Genomic DNA, 18,320 nt, shown 5'->3' with positions numbered 1-18,320 from the left:
GCGTCGGGTCTTCATCATACCCTCTGTCCTTGTCGAGGAAAGAATTTGTGGCTGGATGGTTGTGGCTCAGTGCTCTCACTACCGGACTCGCGGTCTATGCCTACGGCCAGGGGCCGTCGGCATAGGTCCTTTGCCGTCGGCATAGACCCATCGGTGTAGATATCGTCAGCGTAGTCTTGTCAGACCGTCGGCGTAGTATAGCCGTCGGCATAGGGACCTATGCCGACGGCCGGGGTTAGCCGTCGGCATAGTTTAGCCGTCGGCAGTGTTTTTCCGTCTGACGGCAACGGACGACGCCGTCAAAAGCGCTGACGAGTCATGGGACGCCACGTGGTAGAGGTACGCCGACGGCTTGGCCGTCGGCATAGGTAGAAATCTATGCCGATGGCCTAGCCGTCGGCGTATCTCCGCCACGTGGCGTCCCGTGGTGCTCCTGGTAGCAGTGCTATGCCTACGGCAAAGCCGTAGGCATAGATGGAATCTATGCCGACGGCTTTGCCGTAGGCATAGCACTGCCACGTGTCTTTCCCTGGTTTCTCCTGGCGGCAGGGCTATGCCTACGGCAAAGCCGTCGGCATATATGAAAATCTATGCCGACGGCATTGCCGTAGGCATAGATCTGCCACGTGGCAAGCCCTGGTAACTCCTGGGCTTATATATGCCGACGGCTTTGCCGTAGGCATAGTTTTTTTATTTTCCCTGTTTTCTCTTTTTCAATTCATTTGACAGCATTTCAAAGCAGAATAATATGGAATTATTCAGAAATATGACAGTTCATCATCTAAACATACTCAAGCTCATCATCATCATCTAAACATAGTCAAGTTCATCATCATCATCTAAAGATCATCACCGGCGGAAGTTCATGAACATAAAAGTAGTGCAAGACATGGAACATCATAAAAGTAGCAACATGAAAGGAATGGCACGACGGCCACATGCACGGAATCATCATCGACATCAAGCAAGACCACCTCCGCCAAAACCACCACCAAGACCACCTCCACCAAAACCACCACCACCAAGACCACCTCCGCCAAAACCGCCACCGTGACCACCATCACTCTGCCAGATCGGAGTGACTGGGGTCGACGGAGCAGTAGTCGAGCCACCGGTCCCCTACATGTTTCAGAAAAGATTCTAACGGTAAATATGATATGATAGTGTTGAATGAACGAGAACTAGTTTGCCAGTAGTTAGGCAAATGTACTAACCGTACCATCACTGCCTAGTGCCACCCATTCATCGAACGTGGGCACGTGTGGGGGTTCTCCCGCAGGTGGTGGTGGGGGTCCCATTTGTGGTGGATCCGTGCGGTTACTCCAAGACGCCAACATAGCCTATATGTTAGTTAAACAAGCAAACTAGAAGGTCAGAAGGAATGAAAGTGCAAAATTTTAGCTTGGTTTTAAGAGGGCAAAACTAACCGCCATCATCTGACGGTTGTAATCATCATTTGCCTTCACTCGTTGCAAGTACTCTCGCACCTCGAGATTCCTATGCTCGACAAAGGCCTTATATGCCTACATAATTTAGGTTGTTTCTAAGTGAGCAATGCTGAAAATGAACTGAGAATGCTAGAGAGAAAAAGATAAAGGGGAAGTACTTACAGCATGCTGGCGGGCTAAGGGAGTCTGTGAACGCCCCGTACTCTCTAACTGGCTCGGCTTGGTAGACCGAAGCCGTGTGTACGAGATCGAAGGAGTTATCAAGCCATCGAAACACGGATACCGGCCATGTGACTTCCCCTGGATGGCCACCACTGCCGTGTCGTCGATCTGAGACTGGGCGACCTCAGGAACAGGAACATCTGGATGCAACTTCTGATAGTGCTGAGTGTAAGACTCCAGGTGCTCCTCGGTCTTGCCGTAGTACTGGCTCTCGCCCTCCTTGGGATGACTCCGCTCGCGGGCCAGCTTCCACGACTCAATGTCTGAGAGCGGCCTCTTCAACTTGTCCTCCTGCAACGTCAAACAGAAGTTAGCCATACATAAGAACATGACGGTAAAGAAGAACAAAAATGCATCATGCATATAGATATACCTTCATGGCCTTGAAGCCCCAGTGGTTCCTGTTTCCTTGGCCGTGTGTCCCGTCTTTTCCACGGTTAGCCCGGGCCTTGATGCTCTTGGCAGCAAACTCTGCATCGTCGCCGAGCCACCTATCCACCAAACTCGCCCATCCGTCATGCCTTCCATAGCACCAACGAGGAACAACCTATGCAAATTTTGGAAGCATGACATGTGAGAACGAAACATATAGTTGACTGCTCGAAACAATGATAAGTTAGTAATAGTTACCATCATGAACTGCTCCCTGTTCAAGGTAAGTCGTTGCCTCTGCGCTTGAGTTTTGGTCATCTTTTGTTGCAGGTAGATGTGGTAGTACTGTGAGACGGCAACCCAGTGCACCTCGTACTGCAACTGACGAGCTTTCTTCTTCGCAGCCGCAAGCAAGACCACGTCGGCTCTGGCCTTGTGCTCGTCAAGAACTCTATAGAGTTGCTGCAATCATGCATAAACCAGAAGCAAACAAGGCATGAGTTGAGTGATTCAATGATAAACTATGAATGAAACTGAAGACAAGTGATTCAGAAGAGAACTTACCCAAAATTTGGTGATCACGACCTTAGCGGCCGTCCCGTACTCCGCGTTGCTGCAAGCCTCGTAGTGGGCCCAGCTCGTGGCCAAAACCCGCAGCTGCGGGTCCCTGTCTGGCCGCGGGCAGAATAGGCCAGGCCAAAACTCCTTCAACAGGACAGTGATAAGGCCGTTCGGTTTACGGCCCTTTCCCCGAAGGATCCAGTTTCTGCAAAAGAATCAAATGATTGCCATGTGTACAATAAGAAAATGTTGTCATGTATTGAAAATATGATTGAGAGGCACTTACTCTGTCCCCACAGGTTCAATGAGCCACTTGTGCTCCTCGATAGAAGGTGGTGTAGGTAGTCCGGCATTACCACGCAGCCACTCCTGCGGAGCACCCGGTGGCAAGTCACCCCACAACTCGGGATCAACCTCCCCTCCACCCTCCTCGCCCTCCTCCTCACCCTCCTCCTCGACCTCCTCCTCCTAGCCCTCCTCCTCCTCTCCCTCCTCCTCCTCACCCTCCTCCTCCTCGCCATCAGGAACATACTCCTCCTCCTCAGACTCAGAAGGTGCCTCTGTATAGGAGGGCATCGAAGAAGACCCTCCTATTTCGGACACGGCCCGGAGTTTTTTGCCCCGGCTGCCTCTCCCCCCACCTCCTCCTCCTCTAGGGGCTCTCCCCCCACCGCCTCCTCCTCTAGGGTCTCCTCCCCTGACCCCTCCACCTCCCTGTGAGGTGTCATCCTCGCGTAGTCGGGAGGGAACCTTGTGGGCTCGTCCACTCCGAGTAAGTCCTTTGAATTTACTGAGGAAACTGGCGCCGCTGGACTTGCCCATGATTAGCAAACCTGCATTGAGAAGAGAATAAACAATTAGTAAGGATATCAATTAAACAAGCATACAGGAAAAACATTAATACCATAAGAGTACATTAAGCATACTATTGTAATGATCATTAAAAGAACTTACATTCTAGAACCCATATGAATCATCACTATTGTAATCTATTTGTGGACCAGTCTCATCATCACTATCACGCATATCTTCTTCGTTGTCTGACGGAGGTGGAGGCTCTTCCTCATCATCAGCGTCTTCATTTAACTTTTCAAGCATAATTTATGTCTCTTTGATTCACAACTGCCTCACCATCAATCCGTGCATCGTCGTCGTTTGGGTCCAGGTCAACATAACCCAAGTCATCCTTACATACTTCTCAAGACATACTTCTTTAGCACAAAGCGTCTCTTACATACTTCTCTGCGGATACGTCTCTTACATCTGGCACATGGGCATTCTGGCACCATCCTCATTGGACTACGGAATATCTCTTTCAAAAACACATCAGTTTTCTCGACCCACTCTGTTGTTACTTGATTCCGACGGAAAAACCCACTATACATCCACTGATTATCTACCATCTCTGCTTTATTGGAAGCCACACAACAAAATTAAGGATTCATTTAAATTACTCACATCAATATTTTATTTTTTACAAGGTTGACGAGAAACGACATTTAATCCACCTACATCTTTAATAGGTAAAGATGGGTCCTAATCCCACCCGAGAATGTGTAGATTGAGTACGTTGTCCATGCTCTACCCCATTCCGAGACAAAATTTCGGCAGCACCTCCCCGCTGTTCTCCAAATACACGTCTCAGCAAAATGCCGAGAGAATGTGCATCCGGAGAACAACAGGGAGGCGGCGCCGAAATCCTGTCTCGGAACGGGGTAGAGCATGAACAACGTACCCAATCTACACATCCTCGGGCTGTCCGTGGAAAGCGCTGGACAATCCGAAAGAGCTGCGGTGATAAATATGCAATTGAATGCATATTTATCGATGCAACCCTTTCGGACGGGAGACCTAGGTTACGTGACTTGATGTGAAAATTTAATCTAGTGACATGGAAAAAAAGTGGACGAAGTCATGGAATTGTTGCTCACCCTCCGATGTAGTTGATCAAAGGAGAGGGGCGATCATGGACCAACACCTCCAATGTCGACAATCACTCCACGAAGATGGAACACCACAAATCCCGTTAATTACACCAAGTGAAAAAAATTTAGGTCATCACCTCACATTAAGCATTGATACTTTTAACTATGAAAAAAAATCATGTTTCGTCAAGTGTCAAATTTTGTCCTTCAATTTTTTTTAGAAAGATCATCATGATTAAATAACCACTCGTCATATCATAATATTGTAGCACATCTCACATAGCTACTTAATATTAAGCACTGACACTTAAAACTATGAAAAAAATCATAATTTGTCAAGTGTCAAATTTTGTCCGGTTCAATTTTTTGACAAGATCATCATGATAAAAATAATCACTCATCTTATACCAATTTTAGAGCACATCTCAAATGACAAAATCATCATGATAAAAATAATGCAACCTAACAATCTAACATCCTAAAATCCAACATTCACCTATATATCAACCTAACAACCTAACATCTAACATCTAACCTAACAATCTAACATCCAACATCCATCCATGCATTCATTCATCCATCCAACAGTAGAAAAAAATGCAAAAAAATGAAAAAAAATCTAGCTCACCGAGAAGGGTGTGGGGGGGGGGGGGGGGGGGGGGGGGAGGGGGGGGCGGGGGCGGTGGGGGAGGGGAGGGACGGGGCCGGACGGAGCCGCGGTCGGCTGCAGGAGCACCGGCGGGGTCGGGAGAGGCCGGGGCAGCGGCAGGGTCGGGGAAGGCTGGGGCGACGGCGGGTGGAGACGGCGGGTGTGGAGGCGGGGGCAGCGACGCGGGGAAGGGCGGCGGCAGGGGTGGGGTGTGCGGCGGCGGCGGCAGGGGGCGTGGTGGAGTGGGAGGTGCGGCGGCAGGGGAGGGGTGTGCGGCGGCGGCGGCAGCGGCAGGTCGGGGTGGGGGTGCGGCGGCGGCGCAGGTCGGGGTCGGGGTACGGCGGCGGCGCAGGTCGGGGTGTGGGGGAGAGAATGAGTGGATCGGGGTCGCCGAGCGAATGGATAAGGTGAACTATGCCGACGGCTAGGTGAGGGCGCCACGTGGCACCTATGCCGACGGCTTAGCCGTACGCATATTTTTTTTATTATTATCCACGTCACCGATCCGCGTAGAAGCTTTCGTATGGCCGCAGCTAGCTGTCGGCATATTTTTATTTTTACTTTTCTTATTTTATATAAATTTTTTAATGTTTTCTTATACTTATATCTATCCTTTTTAATTTCATATAGATTTTTTAATTTTTTATAGTTATATTTTTCCTTTTTTATTTTTTTATGTATTATAATTACATATAGATTTTTTTTTTAACCGCTTGGCCCTCTCCTCTCCCGAAACCACACACAGGGGAGGGGAGGGGAGGCGCCGAACTCGAGCAGCTTCGTTCGCCAAGGCCGTGGCCTGGTCGCGGGTATGGGAGCGACATGGCTGCCGCCTCGCGTGCTCGATGTGGAGCTTAGTTCGTCATGTGAGTGAAGGGGGAGGGGGTCGTCGACGGTGGGGGTGGCGGTGGGGGCGGGGGTAGCTTAGTTCGTCAGGTGAGTGAAGGGGGACGGGGTCGTCCACAGAGGGACACCTCGGAGCAACATCCGGGCCAAACCCGCAGCTACATCCCCTCCGTGTAGACCCGACGCGTCCATTTCCCCCCTCTAGGTACCGTGTCATCGCCGTTTCCCCCTTCTACACCCGGACACGCGTGCCGGGCGTTTGCAACCACCATAACACTTCCAGACTTGTGAGAGGCCGCCTACGCAAGATTTGGCGGCCTGCTAGCCCCCGGAGGCCGCCGGCCACAGCCGTAGACGCGCGAAGGGCAATCCGCGTAGAGGGAATTTTTCGGATACTTCTCCATCACCAAAAATTATGAAAAAATACCATCGTTCCTATAGCACATGTGCCCACGTCGTGGAAAAAACACATGATTTTATCGTGCTCCGAGTATTTAATAATATTCACGCCGCATCGTTATCGCAGAACGTCTACTACCGTGTCATCGCCGTCCGTGAGGGGAGCCATGCCTCGGAGACGCGTGCCGCCTCTTCGGACATGCCACCACACCACCCCGCATGTATGAGGCCCGGTGCGATGCTCCGGTGGCATTGCTACCCCCCAGGGCCCCCGTCCCGCCTAACCCTGTAGCGTTTGACTACGGGATCTAGCCCTTTGACTTTGCACGGATGGGTTTTGACCAGCGGACCTCCCCACCCGGTTGTGTTAGGTCAGCCCATAGGAACACTTTGGAGCAACATCCGGGCCAGACCCACAGCAAGATCCCCTCCGTGTAGACCCGACGCGTCCGTTTCCCCCTCCAGGTGCCGGCGGCGGCGCCATCCGTGAGGGGGGCACACCCCGGACACGCGTGCCGGGCGTTTGCAACCGCCATAACACTTCCATACTTGTGAGAGGCCGCCTACCCAAGATTTGGCGGCCTGCTAGCCCCCGGAGGCCGCCGGCCACGGCCGTAGACGCGCGAAGGGCAATCCACGTAGAGGGAATTTTTCGGATACTTCTCCATCACCAAAAATTATGAAAAAATACCATCATTCCTATAGCACATGGGCCCACGTCGTGGAAAAAAACTCATGATTTTATCGCGCTCCGAGTATTTAATAATATTCACGCCGCATCGTTATCGCAGAACGTCTACTACCGTGTCATCGCCGTCCGTGAGGGGGGCCACGCCTCGGAGACGCGTGCCGCCTCTTCGGACATGCCACCACACCACCCCGCATGTATGAGGCCTGGTGCGACACTCCGGTGGCATTGCTACCCCCAGGGGCCCCGTCCCGCCTAACCCTGTAGCGTTTGACCACGGGATCTAGCCCTTTGACTTTCAACGGACGGGCTTTGACCAGCGGACCTCCCCACCCGGTTGTGTTAGGTCAGCCCATAGGAACACTTTGGAGCAACATCCGGGCCAGACCCATAGCAAGATCCCGTCCGTGTAGACCCGACGCGTCCGTTTCCCCCCTCTAGGTGCCGGCGGCGGCGCCGTCCGTGAGGGGGGCACACCCCGGACACGCGTGTCGGGCGTTTGCAACTGCCACAACACTTCCAGACTTGTGAGAGGCCGCCTACACAAGATTTGGCGGCATGCTAGCCCCCGGAGGCCGCCGGCCACAGCCTAGACGCGCGAAGGGCAATCTGCGTAGAGGGAATTTTTCGGATACTTCTCCATCACCAAAAATTATGAAAAAATACCATCGTTCCTATAGCACATGTGCCCACGTCGTGCAAAAAAACTCATGATTTTATCGCGCTCCGAGTATTTAATAATATTCACGCCGCATCGTTACCGCAAAACGTCTACTACCGTGTAATCGTCGTCCGTGAGGGGGGGCACGCCCCGGAGACGCGTGCCGCCTCTTCGGACATTCCATCACACCACCCCGCATGTATGAGGGCCCGGTGCGACGCTCCGGCGGCATTGCTACCCCCCAGGGCCCCCGTCCCGCCTAACCCTGTAGCATTTGACCACGGGATCTAGCCCTTTGACTTTGCACGGACGGGCTTTGACCAGTGGAACTCTCCACCCGATTGTGTTAGGTCAGCCCATAGGAACATTTTGGAGCAACATCCGGGCCAGACCCACAGCAAGATCCCCTCCGTGTAGACCCGACGCGTCCGTTTCCCCCCTCCAGGTGCGGGCGGCAGCGCCGTCCGTGAGGGGGGCACACCTCGGACACGCGTACCGGGCGTTTGCAACCGCCATAACACTTCCAGACTTGTGAGAGGCCGCCTACGCAAGATTTGGCGGCCTGCTAGCCCCCGGAGGCCGCCGGCCACAGCCGTAGACGCGCGAAGGACAATCCGCGTAGAGGGAATTTTTCGGATACTTCTCCATCACCAAAAATTATGAAAAAATACCATTGTTCCTATAGCACATGTTCCCACGTCGTGCAAAAAAACTCATGATATTATCACGCTCCGAGTATTTAATAATATTCACGCCGCATCGTTACCGCAGAACGTCTACTACCGTGTCATCGTCGTCCGTGAGGGGGGGGCACGCCCCGGAGACGCGTGCCGCCTCTTCGGACATTCCATCACACCACCCTGCATGTATGAGGGCCCGGTGCGACGCTCCGGCGGCATTGCTACCCCCCAGGGCCCCCGTCCCGCCTAACCCTGTAGCGTTTGACTACGGGATCTAGCCCTTTGACTTTGCACGGACGGACTCTGACCAGCGGACCTCCCCACCCGGTTGTGTTAGGTCAGCCCATAGGAACAGTTTGGAGCAACATCCGGGCTAGACCCACAGCAAGATCCCCTCCGTGTAGACCCGACGCGTCCGTTTCCCCACTCCAGGTGCCGCTGGCGGCGCCATCCGTGAGGGAGGCACACCCCGGACACGCGTGCCGGGCGTTTGCAACCGCCATAACACTTCCATACTTGTGAGAGGCCGCCTACACAAGATTTGGCGGCCTGCTAGCCCCCGGAGGCCGCCGGCCACAGCCATAGATGCGCGAAGGGCAATCCGCGTAGAGGGAATTTTTCTGATACTTCTCCATCACCAAAAATTATGAAAAAATACCATCGTTCCTATAGCACATGTGCCCACGCCGTGGAAAAAACTCATGATTTTATCGCGCTCCGAGTATTTAATAATATTCACGGCACATCGTTATCGCAGAACGTCTACTACCGTGTCATCGCCGTCCGTGAGGGGGGCCACGCCTCGGAGACACGTGCCGCCTCTTCGGACAGGCCACCACACCACCCCGCATGTATGAGGCCCGGTGCGACGCTCCGGTGGCATTGCTACCCCCCCCCAGGGGCCCCGTCCCACCTAACCCTGTAGCGTTTGACTACGGGATCTAGCCCTTTGACTTTGCACGGACGGGCTTTGACCAGCGGACCTCCCCACCCGGTTGTGTTAGGTCAGCGCATAGGAACACTTTGGAGCAACATCCGGGCCAGACCCACAGCAAGATCCCCTCCGTGTAGACCCGACGCGTCCGTTTCCCCCCTCTAGGTGCCGGAGGCGGCGCCGTCCGTGAGGGGGGCACACCCCGGACACGCGTGCCGGGAGTTTGCAACCGCCATAACACTTCCAGACTTGTGAGAGGCCGCCTACGCAAGATTTGGCGGCATGCTAGCCCCCGGAGGCCGCCGGCCACAGCCGTAGAAGCGCGAAGGGCAATCCGCGTAGAGGGAATTTTTCGAATACTTCTCCATCACCAAATATTATGAAAAAATACCATCGTTCCTATAGCACATGTGCCCACGTCGTGGAAAAAAACTCATGATTTTGTCGCGCTCCGAGTATTTAATAATATTCACGCCGCATCGTTATCGCAGAACGTCTACTACCGTGTCATCGCCGTCCGTGAGGGGGGCCACGCCTCGGAGACGCGTGCCGCCTCTTCGGACATGCCACCACACCACCCCGCATGTATGAGGCCCGGTGCGACGCTCCGGTGGCATTGCTACCCCCAGGGGGCCCGTCCCGCCTAACCTTGTAGCGTTTGACCACGGGATCTAGCCCTTTGACTTTGCACGGACGGGCTTTGACCAGCGGACCTCCCCACCCGGTTGTGTTAGGTCAGCCCATAGGAACACTTTGGAGCAACATCCGGGCCAGACCCACAGCAAGATCCCCTCCGTTTAGACCCGACGCGTCCGTTTCCCCCCTCCAGGTGCGGGCGGCAGCGCCGTCCGTGAGGGGGGGCACACCTCGGACACACGTGCCGGGCGTTTGCAACCGCCACAACACTTCCAGACTTGTGAGAGGCCGCCTACGCAAGATTTGGCGGCATGCTAGCCCCCGGAGGCCGCCGGCCACAACCGTAGACGCGCGAAGGACAATCCGCGTAGAGGGAATTTTTTAGATACTTCTCCATCACCAAAAATTATGAAAAAATACCATCGTTCCTATAGCACATGTGCCCACGTCGTGCAAAAAAACTCATGATTTTATCGCGCTCCAAGTATTTAATAATATTCACGCCGCATCGTTACCGCAGAACGTCTACTACCGTGTAATCGCCGTCCGTGAGGGGGGGCACGCCCCGGAGACGCGTGCCGCCTCTTCGGACATGCCATCACACCACCCCGCATGTATGAGGGCCCGGTGCGATGCTCCGGTGGCATTGCTACCCCCAGGGCCCCCGTCCTGCCTAACCCTGTAGCGTTTGACCACGGGATCTAGCCCTTTGACTTTGCACGGACGGGCTTTGACCAGTGGACCTCTCCACCCAGTTGTGTTAGTTCAGCCCATAGGAACATTTTGGAGCAACATCCGGGCCAGATCCACAGCAAGATCCCCTCCGTGTAGACCCGACGCGTCCGTTTCCCCACTCCAGGTGCCGGTGGTGGCGCCGTCCGTGAGGGGCGCCAAACCCCGGAGACGCGTGCCGCCTCTTCGGACATGCCACCACACCACCCCGCATGTATGAGGGGCCAGTGCGACGCTCCAGTGGCATTGCTACCCCCTCAGGGCCCCCGTCCTGCCTAACCCTGGAGCGGTTGACCACGAGATCTAGCCCTGTGACTTTTCACAGACGGGCTTTGAACAGTGGACCTCTCCACCCGGTTGTGTCAGGTTAGCTCAGAGGGACACCTGGGAGCAACATCCGGGCCAAACCGACAGCTACATCCCCTCCGTGTAGACCCGATGCGTCCGTTTTCCCCCTCCAGGTGCCGGCGGCGGCGCCATCCGTTAGGGGGGCCACGCCCCGGAGATGCGTGCCGCCTCTTCGAACATGCCACAACACCACCCGGTTGTGGTAGGTCATCCCATAGAAACACTTGAGAGCAACGTCCCCTCCGTATAGACCCAATGCGGCTGTTTCCGCCCTCCAGATGCTGGCGGCGGCGCCGTCCGTGAGGGGGGCACACCGCGGACGTGAGGGGGTCACACTCCGGAGACAGGTGCCGGGCGTTTACAACCGCCACTCAACTTCTGTCGCATAGCTATTTTTGATTTTAATAAAATTGAAGGACCTATATTCAAAAGAACATGACAGCATATTATTAATGTGCTCGAAAAAATACAAACTATATATATATATTCATAATCTATGGAAAAAATTACAAACTACATATATATTCATATAATACATAAAAAAGCATGAAAACATATTTTTTTTAAAAGCATAAAAACATATGCAAAAAAACGTATGTAAAAAAAGCATTAAAACATATGCAAATAAGTATGTAAAAAAATAGCTATGCCGACGGCAAAGCCGTCGGCATAGATACGGCAGGGTTCTGGTGGGCGCCGTGCCGCGGATCGGTGACGTGGCAACTATGCCGATGGCTGCCGTCGGCATACCTACGCCGCGGATCGGTGACGTGGCATGCGGAGATATGCCGACGGCCGCCCGTCCCGACCGTCGGCATAGGTTTGACGGCGTTAGCCGCTCGTCACGGGCGGGGTCGCCGGGCCCGCCGTTATACCGACGGCTGATTTATGCCGACGGCTGCTGTCGGCATGTCTGCGCCTAGGTCGATGGCCGTTCTGTGCCGACGGCAACCGTCGGTATAGATCCATGTAACCCGACGGCCAGTGTAAGCCGACGGGCAAGACTAGGCTGTCGGCATATCTCAAACTAGGCCGACGGCAGCCGTAGGCATAGGTTTGGTCGTCGGCGTATGCCCGTTTTCCGATAGTGTCTGTTGGTGACGTGAAGGTCCGGAGGTAGCCGTAGGTGGTCGCTTGGGTTGCTGGTGCACCCATGCTGCTTTGGTGGCAACGGTTTGTTGTCGGTGGCGGGGTGCGGGTGGTGGTAGTGCCATACCTTCTCCTCGGTCAAAATGGGCGGCGCATGGATTGCTTGTGCTATGGGGATGGCGACGACATGGGGCTCGTGCTGAGGCGGGCCAGCTTTGGGCTCGAGACGGGTTAGAGATTTTGCTCCGAGTAGGTGAGGCAGGCATGGTCTGGTTGGTGCTCGGTGGTGGTGGTCATGTTAGCGTTGTGTCGGTGTGCGGATTGGTGCGAGTGACCATGTAAATGGCACCGTGTGAGATCGCCTGGCCAAGGGCTCAGGGCTGGCTCACCGGTGGCTGTCGATAGTCTCAGAGTCGTGTCCCCCGAGTCCATCGGGTATTGGCTGGGGACGCAGGTGTGGATGCCTCCCATGGTTGAAGCGCCTACCTTGACTCTGGGACTGATGCCGGGCTAGGAGTAGATGGAGTGTCGTCGCACTTCTTACCGTGGTTGAGTGCGTTGTGATGTGGGCGGGGTGGCGACCCCGGATGGCGGTCCGCGCGGTTGCTCTTCGGCAAGAATCATTGTGGTGGTGGTGGCTACCGTCCCGGTTTGTGTGGGCAACGAGAGGTGTTGAGACGGGTAGCTCAGACGTGCCCTCTCTCTCGGTGAGGCGGTGTCCTGATCCGGATTTGGGGATCTGACATTGTCACACTACTTCTGGCGGCCTCGTGGTGGCACGAGTGAGTTGCCTAACAAAAGATTCGTGCCTTGGCGCCGACGGCGGTGACACCCGAGGGTGCCACACTCTTCTTGAAGATGTCAGTGTGGTTCTTCTTTCCATGTCAGGGCTTCGGGTGAAGACTTTTGTCCGGTGTGGACTCGATAGTGGCAATGCTCTGCACCGCTATCCCTCTTAGGGGCGTTGTCGAGGAGTTTAGGTGTGCTAAGTTGTAGCGTGAGGTTGTTTAGTTCTTCCGATACTTGTTGTTGGTAGCATAATTGCATGTGTTCTGCATTTGCCGGATTTCTCCAGATCAGAGAGGGCTACCTCACCATCATCTATTGTTCGGACTGTACTTCCTCTGTTGTTGCTTTATCTATAAAGCGAAGCGAAAGCCTGTTTTGAGAGGGATGTGAGAGGGGGCGGAGCAATCGGACCTGTGTATGGGTGGAGAGGTACGAATGGGGGAGAAATAGACCTTCGTCGCCGCCGCCTTGGTAGATATGTCGCCTCGAGATCTCCTTTCATTTTTTCTTTCTTTTCCTGGGTGCTAGAGGTCGAAGGGGTAAGTTTTGTGGGAGATGCACAAGTAGGAGGAAAACGGAGAGGTATCCGTCCGAATGGTGGGAACGAGCTTTGCGTTGGAGCGAAAGTCGAATGGAATTGGCCAGATGTTTCCAATACGAATTCGGTATACAACCAAACATCCGTATTGAGGTCAGATGATTACCAATTCAATTTCTTGGGCTTCTGTGAAGACATTTAAATGCAACGTTGTATGCATTGTAGCCCGTAGCACGGGCATTCTACTAGTAAGTAGTAGAGATAACCTAATATTAAAGGACATAAGATTTTATAATTCTTCTTCCGTCACCACTTTATATCCGTTGATATTGTATTAATCATAAAGATTAACGGCTGAGATTTAAAAAAAGGAAGGTTTTTTTATTCTCCTTCAAGCCATAAAGATTAACGGCTGAGATTTAAAAAGAGGAAGATTTTTTATTCTCCTTCCACAAAACCTTAATATGTGAAATTTTTGTATGCAACCTCTTACCGCAAGAGGAATTGAATTCTTGGGAAACGAATCAACAACTGAAAAAAATATCTGTACGCAATTGGTTTTCATGTGTACCTACTATTGTCTTTTTGTCCGTGACCCAGCCGAACACCACATGCCTAACCGGTCCATAAATATCGGGCTCGGTAGGGATGAGCGGACACTAGTGGAAAACGGGGCTTTAGTCCCGGTTGGCAACGGCCTTTAGTCTCGAGGCACCAACCGGGATGACGAAATTGGGACTAAAGACCCTCACCCTTTAGTCCTGGTTGGCCATAACCCCGGACTATTCATAGTTCTCCTTTCGCCACCGCTTTATATCCATTGATATTGTATTAATCAGAAAGATTAACGGCTGGTATTTAAAGGAGGATTTTTTTTAATTATTCTTCTTCCAACCACAAAGGTTAATGACTGAGATTTAAAAGGAGGAAGATTTTTTGATTCCCCTTCCACAAAACCTTAATGTGTGAAATTTTGTATGCAACTTTTGACCGCAAGAGAAATTGAGTTCTTAGGAAACGAATCAATGACTGAAAGAATATCTGTACGAATTGGTTTTCATGTGTACGTACTATTGTTATTTTGTCTGTGACCCAGCCGAACTCCACATGCTACTGCCTAACCCATCCATAAATATCAGGCTCTCAGGAGGGACGAGCGGACACTAGTGGTAAATGCGGCTTTAGTCCTGGTTGGCAACGGTCTTTAGTGCTGAGTCATCAACCGGGACAACGAAATTGGGACTAAAAGCCCTCACCCTTTAGTTTCAATTGGCCACAACTCGGGACTAAAGTCCCTCCATGTGACCGTGAGCTAGCATCGGGGGCTAGAGGACCTTTAATTCAGGTTAGTGACACTAACCGGGACTAAGGCCCCTCCACGTGGCCGTGAGCAAGCGCCGGGAGCTGAAAGACCTTTAGTTCCGGTTGGTGACACCAACTGGGACTAAGGATTTTTTATTAGGTTTAGGATTTTAAGATTTAGGGTTTATGGTTTAATTTTCCTTTTCATTTTATGTTTTCCACTCAATCTTTTTTCATTCAAACATATTTTACGCTACTACATACTGTACACATTATGCATATATAATATAATTTCTCGTACGACTTGAAGATTATTACATGCAGACATTAGCGGCAATAGTATTCTCCGCTTTCAGATATGATCTCCTTAAGCAAAAATACCGTAACTTCCTCTTTGAATTGCTTATTCGGTTCTTTAGTAGGAGCTTCTCCCGCATCTCTTCCATCTTTAAAGAAGATCAAAATGAATATTAGATCATCATTAAAAAAATGTGAATAGTGTTTACGTACCCGAAGTTGTCTTACATCTCTATTCCTTTCGGTCGTCATGCAAATGTTCTCGCAAACGTAGTCTGCACATAAATTAGTCCCCTGTTTCTGCCTCATGCACTTTACGAGAATAGAATTCAATCAGATAATAATCAAGCGTGATAATGATATTGATACTATAATTAAAGAGGTGCACTAACCTAGCTAGTACTACTTAATTACCGTGGTCTGTCGCCATCGCAGCTCCCGTTTCCATTCAACGACAACATCATTGATGAACCGTTTTCAAACCCTGCCCGGCAAAGAAAATGAATAAAGAAGCTACTAATTACTTGATATCACGAAATGAATGAAAGAAGTCGATATAGTGCGATAATGATTGAAATTACACGTCGAGCATCAAAACCACACTGTTGTATTCTCGAGGGTCTTTACCTAGTGAGTCCAGAGTTTCAACAGTTCCAGCGTCAACTTTAATTATTAGAAGGATCCAGTGAAACATGTGCACACGTTTATATAAGCAGGCATACATAACTCATCAACTACACTTAACATCAAATAAGCAAAATAGAATTTATAGTACAAGACAATAATACACACTTGAAGTTGTAAGGAAATAGTATTTCTGTTTTGGTATTTTGTGCCTTCATAAACCTTAGCAAGTCAGCCTCTCTGTCTTTGTGGTAGTCTTCTCTCATTTTTCATTAATGATATATGGGTCAACAAACTCAATATCATAGGTTCCCTCTCTTTTGCATGCGGAATTGTTGCGGGCTTACGTACATGTACTTCACGCCGACTAGATGGCGCATGAAGCCACAGATGCCTTCCGTCGATGTCTTGAACTCCTGATGCTTGCCTGAGCAAGATCCATGAAGGCACGGACCATCCTCGGGCATGGCGTCTCCTTCGTCTTTCGCTCTCTACGTCTCTTTGAGGACGAGGCTATGGTTCCGGCCCAGCCACTACCGCCGTCTGCGCCCATCCCACTCTCGCTCGCCGTTTATCATAACTAGATGACCCGTTGCGCCAATGGCGGAAAGGCCGAATGTAAGCTAATCGGTGTGAGAGTATGCTCTAACCTATTATTGTTCAAAAAGAATAGCTTATATACATTGGTTGAATGTGTACAGGATCGATTGGGAAATCTTAATATGAGCTTGTAAGTGCTGCAGATATGATCACAGGGAATGTTTGATGCAAACATTAGTGTGAAAGCATGGATAAAAGGAAAGGTTGTTTTCTTCGGTCATAGTGTTGTGAAACAACAGTAGAAGAGGAGACCTTCACATATATACAATAAGCGATGGTAAACCGCTCTTGACTATACAGACAACAATAAAATCTAAAGATCGTAAACTACATCATAGACTACTTTTCACCAGAGGCAGCAAGGGAGGACTAAAGTCTATACATATCTTGTTGGGAGTAGTCCAAAATGTGAAAGATGCTGGTCTGATAGATATGAAACAAAAGGTGGTTGTTGCGGTAACCGATGAAGCACGCTATCCAGGATACATTCAGCAAAGTTTACCAGAAACTGTTTCTGGTTGCTTCAAGGCGCTGCTCAAACTTCATAGCAATGTAGCGTAGCCTTTGCGTCAGTCCTTCGATGCTTGCAAGAGCTGTTTTCATAACTCCTTTGGTGTTGTCCTGACCTTTCAGGTGGCGAGCAGCTGTTGTGTTTTCTATCTGGGCAGAATATGAGTTCATGTACCTGACAGCGTAGTAGCATGTTTTGCGCAGCTTCTTGATTGTCTCATTGGATGAAGTCAACCATTTGACCAGGTGCGTCACTTGATTTTCTAGCCTCTTGACATGGGTGTAGTGGTAGCCCCTCATTTCTTTGCCATATGCATTCTCCATGAATCTAATAGCCTCCATAGCAGCACTGTCTTCTGCATCTTCATAGCTATCTAAGATTGCACCTGGTATAGAACTCGGGACAAGTGAACCATCTAGCAATTCCAAAGTAGAAATGAAAGTCACTGTCACACGATTCTTTCCGCCTGGGTATATTTTGTGCTGGTAAGTTGCAGGGGGCAGCTTTAGAGCTTGCAGCATGAGGCCAAAGATGTGAGCATAAGGAATCACTATCAGGTAGTCATTTATCCTGTAGGGACAAAGCAAGGGTAAAAATTTTTTCTCAGAAAATAATAGCTGAACCAATAGATGAGAAGTGCTAAAAGCTGCTAGCCTAATTAACCTAATAGCGGAACATTAATCCCTCAATTTAGCAAATAATTGAAGATATACCGCAACCATATAGATCTAATGGCAGCAGTCTTAACCAATGACAATAAATAAACTACCACTATTTTCTCCCGTAAATAAACTGCAAATAATTAACATGAAGCATTAAATCCGTCACCCAAATTAACTTAATAGGTTAACACTTATCTTTCTCTAATGAAATAAATAACATCATGCATCACCGCAAGACAGTATAAATTTCACACTCAAAATCTAATCAAAACTGCATCTTGTGCCATTTATGACACTTGGATCAACATTTAAGGGAATAACAATAGATCACTGTCAAGTGGGAATGTTTTACTGAATTTCAACTTATATGATAAAATTATTAGGCAAGCTTTGAAAATAAGTTTATAAGCTTTCAGAATCCTATCCGCAAGCACATGAAGATAGTAGAAGAAATTGACTTAATTTCATGATCAAAATAGGCAGATTAGGGAAATGATTCTAGAATAGAAGAACATAATAGCAAAATATAATTTTATATTTGTGCATTATAAGTACTGAAGGCTAAATATTGCAACGATTTGCATTTGGTTTTCAAATATTTCACATAGAAAGAACAAATAATTATGTAGTTATCATCTACAGCTATAGAGACAGATCCTTCTCAAATCTCTGTTATCACGAAGATTGCAAGAAAGCAAATGGATTGAAAAAACAAAGAACTGAAACAAAAAACATGGCATACGAAATAAAATAAACCAATATCTTGCATTTGAGAAATAGTGATTCCCTTAGTTATTTGAAATGGGG

General features: G+C 50.3%; 1 protein-coding gene and 1 long non-coding RNA gene across 2 annotated transcripts; both read right to left on the bottom strand.

Annotated features, from left to right (window-relative positions):
• Positions 1–1,224: 1,224 nt before the first annotated feature.
• LOC125520382 lies at positions 1,225–1,667 on the bottom strand. Its single transcript, XR_007288663.1, has 3 exons — positions 1,611–1,667; positions 1,428–1,523; positions 1,225–1,340 (listed from the first exon to the last, which is right to left on the bottom strand). It is a non-coding gene; the product is annotated as an uncharacterized LOC125520382 (long non-coding RNA).
• Positions 1,668–16,532: 14,865 nt separating this feature from the next.
• LOC125523625 lies at positions 16,533–17,435 on the bottom strand. The gene has a single exon (XM_048688670.1). The coding sequence runs from the start codon at positions 17,370–17,372 to the stop codon at positions 16,839–16,841; it is 534 nt and encodes a 177-aa protein (XP_048544627.1). The 5' UTR covers positions 17,373–17,435; the 3' UTR covers positions 16,533–16,838.
• Between the last annotated feature and the right edge of the window lie 885 nt (positions 17,436–18,320).

This window comes from Triticum urartu, chromosome 7, assembly GCF_003073215.2.
Source record: "Triticum urartu cultivar G1812 chromosome 7, Tu2.1, whole genome shotgun sequence".
Taxonomy (NCBI): domain Eukaryota; kingdom Viridiplantae; phylum Streptophyta; class Magnoliopsida; order Poales; family Poaceae; genus Triticum; species Triticum urartu.
This window is presented reverse-complemented; position numbering and strand designations above follow the sequence as displayed.